This window comes from Triplophysa dalaica, chromosome 4, assembly GCF_015846415.1.
Source record: "Triplophysa dalaica isolate WHDGS20190420 chromosome 4, ASM1584641v1, whole genome shotgun sequence".
Classification (NCBI taxonomy): Eukaryota; Metazoa; Chordata; class Actinopteri; order Cypriniformes; family Nemacheilidae; genus Triplophysa; species Triplophysa dalaica.
The window spans coordinates 12,603,825-12,614,326 of record NC_079545.1 but is presented as its reverse complement, the minus strand read 5'-3'; the positions used below and the strand labels follow the sequence as shown (position 1 = coordinate 12,614,326).

General features: G+C 40.4%; 1 protein-coding gene across 11 annotated transcripts in view; it reads left to right on the top strand.

The window, feature by feature from the left end:
- The first annotated feature begins 3,026 nt into the window (after positions 1–3,026).
- fbrsl1 (fibrosin-like 1) overlaps positions 3,027–10,502 on the top strand; it is a 245,130-nt gene continuing 237,654 nt past the window's right edge. For 8 of the 11 annotated variants that reach the window (XM_056745378.1, XM_056745380.1, XM_056745379.1 and 5 more), the window contains exon 1: positions 3,028–4,187. In XM_056745378.1, the coding sequence (XP_056601356.1) occupies positions 3,915–4,187 (273 nt within the window). In that variant the 5' untranslated portion in view covers positions 3,028–3,914. Of the gene's footprint in view, positions 4,188–10,502 lie in introns of all 11 variants that reach the window. The other 3 variants (XM_056745377.1, XM_056745375.1, XM_056745383.1) reach the window with 1 other exon arrangement.

Below are 10,502 nucleotides of genomic sequence, written 5' to 3'. Positions count from 1 at the left end.
TAACTGATTTTTACTTTTTGCTGGACTATCCCTCTAAGAATTTATAACAAACATTATTATTTAAAACATCTGTGAGTGCCCACCATATCTTTCAAATGTCACTTCAGTTAACTTTTCTGTTTAAATTAATTAACAGTACATAACTGCAATAATGTACTGTCAAAATTTCTGTCTGGCTTTCACAGTCTGTCTCATTGTCTTTTCATCTATTTATCATTCATACAGTGTCTTTATATGCCTGTAGGGCATCGGCATTATGTGTCTGTGGTGTGTGTACAGTTACAGTATGTCTCTTGAGCCGTGAATCATGTGAGACACTTTTGCTTGTCCCTGTTCTCATGTTTTCTTAAGAAGCAATTACAGAGGCTCTCCAGAGAGAGTGCGACGGCCAGCGTGTTTTGACATATACTCCTTAAACATCTCCGTGGATGAAATGCTCTAAGCATTAAGTCATCAAACTCTGTGCCAACTCTAATTTCAGGCTCCTGCTTGCCAGATCATTATCAAGAAAAATACAAATGGTTATCACAGGAAAGTACTTGACAGTCTGTTACGGGGATAAGCATCAGTGTGTTCTGCGGAATCAATCAAAAGCTCAGGTGAGTTAAATTTGTCCACACTTCATGGAGGGATCTACTGTATATGCTCTGCCAAAGCCTTATTGATTCATGTTGATATCTTCAAAGAAAAGCTGAACAAACATAACACGGTCTGTCGGGGTGTTAGTTTTGCTCGGAGGGACGGGGAGGCAAAAATCAATAGAACTCATTTCAAAATTCCTGCAAAAACGTCCAGCCGGCCCTTTGACTGATCCTGATTATGTGACTTTTACGAGGTTAGTGAAAAAAGTGGCAAAGGCGTTTGGAAGGAGATGTGTTTTCTTTTAAAATTATAAGGGATGCAGGAAAAGAGAGAGAGAGAGAGAGAGAGAGGAGGGAAGAAAGGAAAAAATGAGCTGTTATGTTTACTTTGACATTTATATTTGTGCATCACATTTAATTTCTATGACTAATCTAATTTAAAGTGATGCATTCAATGAAACTCGAGTCAGTTTCAAACGCCTGCCGATCATTTCTACAGTTTTATTGAAATATAGACAAGCTCACATCCATTACGCTTTTCCTCAATTATAATGATACATATCTTAGACACCCACAGCTGTTTCCAAACCCCGCTGACGGTCTCCATTGCCCATTTATCCATTTCAATCCAGCAGAGTTTGACCTTTGCTAGTGTAACCAAACAAATTTAGATCCTCAGTTACAGCTCAGTCATAAGTTGTACAAAAATATGACTTGAGATGGATGGATGGATGGATGGGAAGGTAGGTAGGTAGGTAGATGATTGATTGATAGATAGACAGACAGACAGACAGACAGACAGACAGACAGACAGACAGACAGACAGACAGACAGACAGACAGACAGACAGACAGACAGACAGACAGACAGACAGACAGACAGACAGACAGACAGACAGACAGACAGACAGACAGACAGACAGACAGACAGACAGACAGACAGACAGACAGACAGATAGATAGATAGATAGATAGATAGATAGATAGATAGATAGATAGATAGATAGATAGATAGATAGATAGACGGACCTTGTTAGCAATAGTGCACAGTATTGCAGGGCTAGGGTGAAAATGAATGATTTATAAGTCTAGATGACTTGGATGATCTTAATACTTTGTGTGCATGTGTGTTCGTGTGTGTGTGTTTTTAGTAGAGGACAGATATTCACTTGCTGCCTCAAGGCAACCCCTTGGTGAGTAAGAGCCAATAACTGCAGACAGAAAGCTGAATTATTATAAGGAAAAGTGAGCTAAGACCCAGACTGCGAGGTGTGAAGAAACACAGCGACCTGTTGCATGACATAATGCACACTTAAATGCAGTCGTTTCGAGCTCTTGCGAACGAACAGCTTGCAAATCTGTATTATGGTGATGACACTAAAGACCTGGCAAGCGGTTTGTTTTGTCACCGCAAGTGCAATCTGGCGCTGCTTGACTACATGTCTGCATTCATCTAATATGCATCTGTGCATGATTCCTAAAAATATACATTGACTCAAATGTAATCTGTCAAAAGGAGATGATGCTAGCAGTTGTCTATTTGGAATAATTTGAGCTTTTAGTTTGTAATGCATGCGTGCTCGAAAAGAAATGTCTACGGTTTGCCTCATCTCATTAAAAACCTGATTTGCTTTCTTTTGTGGAACACGAGGGGAAGAATTTAAAACTATTCATTCCGTCATACAATGAAAGTGAGCCATATGGCTTTGAAACAAAATGAGGGTTAGTAAATGGTGACAGATAGGTGGCCTATCCTTGTAACGCGTCATTAAAAATGATTCATGATTCCACCTAATAATAAAAGGTTGTGTGACTGTAGGCTGCAGACCGCCTGTAACTCCTGTTGTTACTGTAATGCTTTCCCTGCAGGCTGTGGGTGGTAAGTGTGGCTTGAAGGGGCTCATGAGTTTCTTCCTTTGAGCTTTGCGTCCACAATCCTAAACTAAGCTTGTCAACGTGATGAATGAGTTGTGTACAGACATGCAATTCATCAGAACTCACTGGTTTTAGAAATGTAATGACATTTCATGAAAAAGCTTTGGTAGAGAGAGAAACACAGATCGGGAACTCGCATAATGAAGAGAAAGGAACGAAATGGTTTGTATTGGAAATAACTATCCTTCAGGCAACTAGGTTAAAGATCTAAAAGTGGACCAAAAACTTGAGGGAGAGGATGCACGCGCGCGCACACACACCCACCCACCCACACCAAGCGTTCAGTGCTAAAATGGGCAGAGGGTTTACAGTATGCTGCTGTGAGAAACAGCGAAGGGATTGAAGCAGCTTCAGATGCGCATTTGACCGCCGACAGCTCACTAATTGCGCGTCTGTCCACCCGCTGATCACTGACAACAAACACCCCGTCGGTCAGAACACCATCATATCAATGACATGCCACGGAAAAATAAGTTCCTCGGCATAAAACAAACCAGCTCACTTCCTCTGGCAATCGCAGAAGTGGCGGAAGTACGTCAGTTCGCCAGACTCCGAGCGTTTACAGTTCACGGTGCGATCTGTGATGAGCAAGAAAAGAGGCGAGAGGAGATCTGAATCAACCCACTGTCTCTTTAAAGCCACTTAGCAAAGCTTTGCCCGTTCTGAAAAAAAAAACAGACGCCGACGTCTTTCCCATACGCCGCAGCGCGCGCGCACGCACGAGCAGCGTTCAGGAATGGATACGTTCAACTCACTCTGTGCTGGATAAGAAACTCTTTTCAATTCGGTGGATCTTGCGTTGTGGAATCGCTTCGGAAATAGCAGCTCCAGGTTGACGAGAACTGTGTTGTCCGCGTTGTGTCGGAATGGTTTAATGGTGTCTCTTCGTAGTGGCTTTACGCGGATCTGCTGATGAAACTTGGCAACTGCGTGCATTACCGAATTGTTTGTCAAACACGCGGATATTTTCAGGATCCTTATTTTGGTTTGTGTCACGTTGGCTCGCGCATCGGGTGGACAAAGCAGGGCCAGCGACATGAATCCAGCGCGCCGTCTGCGGCATGCAGACATTGATGTTGTTTTATACGCTTGCAACAAAGTTGCAGTGTGAGTGCAATTCACACCACTGTCATTAAACAGCCATTTTGCACCTGTTTAAACGAAGCGGATCGCGAAACGCTGCGTTTCGACACGGGCTTGGATTATAGTCGCCTCGACCTGCATGGATCAGTTAAACATTTGTTTATCATATTACGGAGCTTCGCATCCAAGGTCACGCTGTAAATTGTTTACGTATTGCTCATAGGCGCCAATATCTATGGGTGTGTTTTATTGATTGTTGGAAATCGATTCGGTTTACGTAATCGAGTGTGCTTTTTCCTTCGAGGAGCGTTTTAAAATGGAAGGGAAAGTAAAGCAGAGTCGCAGATCCCGGTCGCAGCGGGAGAGGGGACGGAAACGGGAGGCGGACGCCGGGGAAGCCCGCAATCGGAGCCCCTCGTCTGGTTCCGAACAAGAGAGAAGTCCCGGTAAAAACGCAGCTCCGCGTTCGGCATCCTCGAGCAGAGCCCAGCGACCCCCCAGACGGAAGAGACGCGAATCTAGTTCCCAAGAGGAGGATATTATTGATGGATTTGCTATTGCCAGTTTCGTCAGTTTGGACCGTCTCGAGGTAAGGCACCGCGTTTAAATATTCTAAACACGTCCTGCCGTCTAACGCCGACGTGTAGGAAGTTTTGACTTGTTTATTATTTACCTTCAAGGGTCGTGAACGGTAGCGATGAACTAACGGCTCGCGAGGATGTTAAACAGGTGTTTCGTGTTGTCACAGTGTGTCATTCCAGACATTCCAACGCGTTTGAAGGTTCATGACGTAATTGTGGTTCAGAATGTTTGAATGGTGTTGAGGATGATCACTTCGAGGAATACACAGTGTCATTCTGTAGGCTGTTGTTTACTGTCAAGTTTTTGTCATCTGTCAAAGTGCAGAAATTAGTCATTTCAAATCGGTGAGCTTGTGGTATTTATGGTTTTTGAGGTTTGACTAAATGTTGATGTTGACAGATCTTTGGCTAGTTTGAGTGTCATTTACTGTAAAAATGTGGTGAATGGAGCTTTGGCTGCCTATATAGTTACAGTATATAGATTACAGTACAGTTGAATTGTTCCTTTAAGTGACGGTTATGAAAATGATCGTGCTGCAGTATGTGGGCTGCATTTGTTGTTTGACAACCAGAAAGAAGGGATAATTGTTTCAACATGTAGTGGGCCTAAAGCCATTTGTACTAATAGAGAGGGCTAGTGAATGGCAGCTAGGTAGATGGGTTATGTAAACAGCCATGAAGAAGGGGAGGGGGGTCATTGGTTAAAGTACTTGTCAATGTGTTTGTGTGGGTACATGACTGTAAATCCAGGCATAAACACAGAGATAAACTTCTACTGTGACAGAGTTATCATAAAACTTGAGATCACATATTTTATTGGATGTGTGTTATGTAAACAGCAATGAATGAAGAAGTAGGGGTTTGAACAGTACATTCATAATAAATAGCAGTAACCGCAAATCATGGCTGAGTCACACAAACACACTGAAATGTACTCCGATAGACTGACAGTGTAACAAATCGTGTCAACTTCTTGACATCAGATATTTTATAGAACATGTCCGTGTGCCACATTTTGTACAACCGCTGGCTTGATCTCTCACGCTCAACAGTAACTTGACTGCAGGCTGAGCTATTATATGTAGTTTAGCCCTGATAATACCATTGACTAATAGATAAATGTAATCTCTCATATATCAGGTTCTGCTTACTGTTGACTTGCTTACAATGTGGTAAGCAGCAGATTATTTTTGACAACAAAGACTGATGATCTGGGCCCTGGAGAGCACAGTTCAGAAGATTCACAGGCCTCATGTGACTAGTTCACAGTAAAAACAATCTATCCATGACAGTGCAGTGCCAGACGGAGTACGCTTATGAAAATAATGATTTGTAATCTAACGGGGATAGAATAACTACAGCGGATGTGAATAACAAGTTGGTTAGAAAGTAAATATTTCATATGTGCAAAGGTCTTAACAGCATGCTGTGGACTCAAGAAGTTTGTGCCAAGTGAACTTGAAGTGAGAAATATTAGTGGCCGAGTCCTTTTTACTTCACATATATGTTCTATATTAAATTCTTTAAAATGCGAAATTGTTCTGTTTTGAGATTTAAATGAGATTTTGACATGCGTTTACAATTAAGATTCAAACCTTTGAACAGCACAGAAAGTGTTAAGATGATGCTTTTGATGGCCTTATTCTTTTGAGAATCCACCCACTTAAGCGCCGTAATGCAGGCCGTTGCAGATGAATGCAGCTGTCTTTGAACTTTACTTTTATTTGCACGTCTAATGAACAGTTAAGCGAGCAAAGCTTTCCTCTTCCTGGCAAAGATGCATTTATTTAAAGCTTAATTATTTGCTACTGAATTAGCTTACCTTTATAAATGAAACTTCAGAGTGAAGCAGTGATTTACATGTCAGCTGTGATGTGGTGTGGCAAAGCCGTACTGAAGCTTTAAAATGCATTTTCGAAAAATTACAAAATGCCTCCCGGCTTTCCGAGTCCCTCTGTGTAATGAAGTATTTAATTGATAAGAATGCTGCAGTTATTTCCCCCTCATGAGGAAGAGGAGGTGTGCGTGTGGAGCTGTGCTGAGTAGCTATAGGACGTAAATCTTCTTTGCTGAGCCTGTTGATATTTATTGTTATACTTTTTTGTGGGTTTGATATATTTCATGCTGGAATTGTGGATGCATTATTGTACATGATGCGACGTGAATGCATTTCAGAGGTTATGCTGTTTTTATTGTTTTCCCCAAAATAACAGTGATTCTACTATTGCTTGTTCTCATTTTTTATTTTTGCTCATTATACATATGTTTTTGAACAAAAACGCAAAAAACTTGTTTTATTCTGTCCACAATATGTGACAATTGTAGCTCTACTGGCCTGATACTGAAGGAGAGGCTGATGATGTCATGGTAGAAGCCAAGGAATTTTGAGGAAGTGCCTTCAAAAAAATGCGCCTGGGATGTGTCTGGTCAGGTGGTTATCAGGTTGAGTGATGTTGAAAACCTCTACCATTTTCATATTCCATGTGTTATTTTTTCTTTATTTATTTACTGTCACAGTAAGATAATCGCTCCCCCAGCTGGTGTCCACACTTGAACATTAGCTGCTCTAAAGGCGTCTAATCTATTGATAACCGTTCTAAATATACCCCCCCTATTGAGTCTCTCAGACTGCAGGAGATGCGGCCTCTGACGGAGATTCGAAATGGGGACGTGACCTCCCCACGACGTCCCTTTCTGAATGAGAGAGCGAGTAAATGTCTGAGATTAAGAGGTGAGGGAAAAGACAGAGTGACACTAAGTGAAAGATAATGAGCACTATGGGCCTAAACGTCATTTAAAAGAAGAAGTTGTGAAGTTGTGCTGAATTACTCACTTTGACATCAATCGACAAGATGTTCAACAAAAGTCAATAATCGCTAAATAATAAACATTTCCCCGTTCGGCCCTGTTTCGCACCTTTTTCCAATTCGCTTGATTTTCCACTTGTACTATTTTCCAGCAATTTAGTTTGTTTTATGAAGCAGCCGCTGGCAGAGAGGAGCGTTTCAGGCGAGACAAAAAACGGCCGACTAGCGTTAGTGCTCCTCTGAAAATTGCAATAAAAATAATGGCGGAAGAAATTGAGAGAAGCCATAAGTGTCTCATTAAGTAATAGAGTGTTTTCTTTTTAAACAGGCAGACATTCTCCAGTCCCAGTCTTTCATGCAATGAAAACGATTACCGTTAAACGCCTGCGTTGTGAATTTACATATGATTTTTTTCTCTTGTCTGGATTAATGAGCATCTGAGTGGTTTTGACTTGTGCGTCTTTCCTTTTGACGCCCTACCAGCATTTGCCGTGTGCTTGTTTCCTACACGTTGGAGCTTGTTATGACTTTCATTTTCAGGGCTTCTGGGTTTCTGTGTTGCGGTTGTGGTTTTGATGTTTGTTTCTGGGCGTTGATGAATTGTCAGAGGTTTTGAATCGTTGTACATACTCAACAAACTAAATTTATTCAGTTTACAAACCTGTTTGTAGGTCAGCGGAAATATTTTTTGGTAGCTTTCAAGCCAGCAGATATTTTCTGGTCCTAATCCTTTTACACAATCTCATAAGCGCTGTTGTTTTAGAGAAAAGCATCTGAAACAGGTGGCGATCTCTTATCTTTAGTTACGATAAGATTTAGCACATTTCGCTGTACAAGGAACTATGAGTCATTATTGCATACGATTTTCAGAAACTATGTGGTTACATTCAATTTGACCCTTATAGGCAATTTCTTTACACTTGGCTGCACATAGACCTCAATACTTAACACACCACAATTCAGCCTGTAACTGTGCAATTATGTGTAATTTCTCAAAAGATTTGAGTATAAAATACAGTGTTTTGGTTTGATGTGTTTGTAGCACATTTACCTTATTGTTACTTAATTTACACATTTACAATAAAAATGTTGGTAAGTGTTCTTCTGACACTGTGATATGTTGTGCCTCTGTGTCTTTGAGCATGTTTTCTTTATAAATGACGCTTGCTGTGAAAGCAATTAGCGTAACAGTTGTCGACAAGCTCCTGCTCTGAACGTGAGATAGCTGCCTCGGCTCCACTGGGAAAAGACTTTATGGGCTGACTGATACTAACAATTATTGCTGAGAGTGCTGTTCCCACATTGAAATAAGATATGGAGATGGAAGAGGTTCTCAGAACCTTCGCTGTCGCTCTCACACACTCCCTCGCTCTCTCCTCTCTGATATATCCCACTGTAAACACAGGACATTCAGCAGTTATGAACAGTTGGCACGGCAAGTTTCTTTGGGAAAGAGACTTTATGCTCTGATGAAAAAAAGAAGGTTACGAAAGAGGCGTTTTAATATAAGATATGCACTACTAATGTAATTAATTTTCTTTTTAAATGAGGCACATTGTTCATGACAAGCTGAAGTGCTGTCTTTTGCAGGTTAGCAGGTGGTAATTTTTTATTTATTTATCAGATATGTTTGTGTATTCAGTATTTGCTGTTTATTATTACAGCAGTAATTTATGTAATGATAAAAAGTGTTATGTCTGGCCATAATCCAGACATGTATTGTTTTATCAAGTGCATTTAATGAAACCAATTGTTTTATTTGCATTACAGCCTGCCAGATTGTGTTAGACCACTGCATTCTCCACAACCTAGACAGCCTGTGAGAAATTGTTGCGGATGCACCGAAATGGAAACTCTTGAGCAATGCCGAAAATAATGAAACACTTAGGCGAAGGCCGAACACCGAATATGGCTTTTCGTTTTTCTTCTATTTATTTAGCCAATTCTTTCACTATTGCATGGACTGAATGGTCAATATGTGCTTTTTCATTATGATACAATATAACTCTGGTCACACACACACAGATTCTGCCAATCTCATATTAATCTTGATTACCTAAACAGTAGCATATATCGTATCTACGGCGAGTATTTATTTAGATCAAATTTATAAAGGAAAGATACAGCTGAATGATTATTTCCAGAAAAAGACGAGCTGCTGGAGGTGTGCAGGGGTCTTCCTATTGCTTGATAAGCGGGTCTTCCTATTGCTCGTCGTTTAGCCGGGCTATACCTTTATAAAATTGAGCAAAACAAGTTGGCTAAATTAACACAAAAAATTGAGCCCCTCTCTCTTCTTGAATAGCCAATATTAGACATTTAACTGACTGCTGAAAGAATGTACTGTACACTGTACTCATACAACAAAACATTTCATTAAAAAGTGTCATTCAACATTATAAACTAAAAATATGAATAAACGAAAACTGTTTTTTGATTATTATGGGCTAAACTGCAAAATGATTTAAAAAAAAAAACATCCATGCAAGAAATTATGACTTTTTAGTTCACGTCTCTCCTCCACACTCTGCCACAAAGGCTGACTGTTCTCTCAGAAGGTGCACTCGTGGCTGCTGGCCGGGATGCACAGAACATACTTTGACAAGTTGTTTAATACAGGGAACTTTGTGCACGCGACCACTGTATGATGTCAAAGGAAGTTGCGATCGGCGGGGCTTCTGTCAGACCGCCCACTCCAGTCTGAAGTACCGATAAAAAGCACTTTCATTCAGAAATTTACAGTACTCCGGCGTAGCAAGTTCTGTGCGGTGTCTTTCTCTGACATTTAAAAATTCTCCACACACACTGCAAACATGTATAAAGCGTGCGCGTCTCACTCTCTCTCTCTCTGCGCTGGTTGCTGCTTGATCATATCACACGCCACACTTTTTGTTGCTGTTTTTCGGCCGAATATTTTCTCTTGCTGAACATTCGGTGTATCCCTAGAAGTTGTTTAGTGCACGTTGGTTAAATGATTTTTAGGCCTAATATGCACTTTTTTGTTTCAAACAAATCGCATACTATCAGCCCTAAATAGTATTCAATATTATAACTAATAATTTAATAATAAGAAGTGATACAGAATATTGCTTAAACTAAACATTTCTTAAAGAAAAATCTGTCTTTTCAAATAAGTGCACTTGAGTGAGAAAGATTGAGGAAGTGTTTATTGCAGGGTACAAGATAGCAGTTTAATTCGTAGTAATAATACAATGCTCAAAACTTAAGAGCCTACTCAAACTGTTCTGAAGCATGCTTTTTGTTTATGTTTGTTGGCAGACACTGCTATTAGGCAAATGGTCATAAAGTAAAAAAATAAAAAATAATCAGTCATATTACATATCCTGCTGCAGAAAAAAACCCCGCTTCTCTCTGTATGTTTATCTGCCCCGGTCGCGTTCATTTGTTAATTGTGTGCACTTATTTCGTCCATTTGAAAGATCATACAAAACGCATCTTAATACCAAGTATAAACCGACTCCGACCCACAGATGGATTTAAGCCGGAAAGTTAACG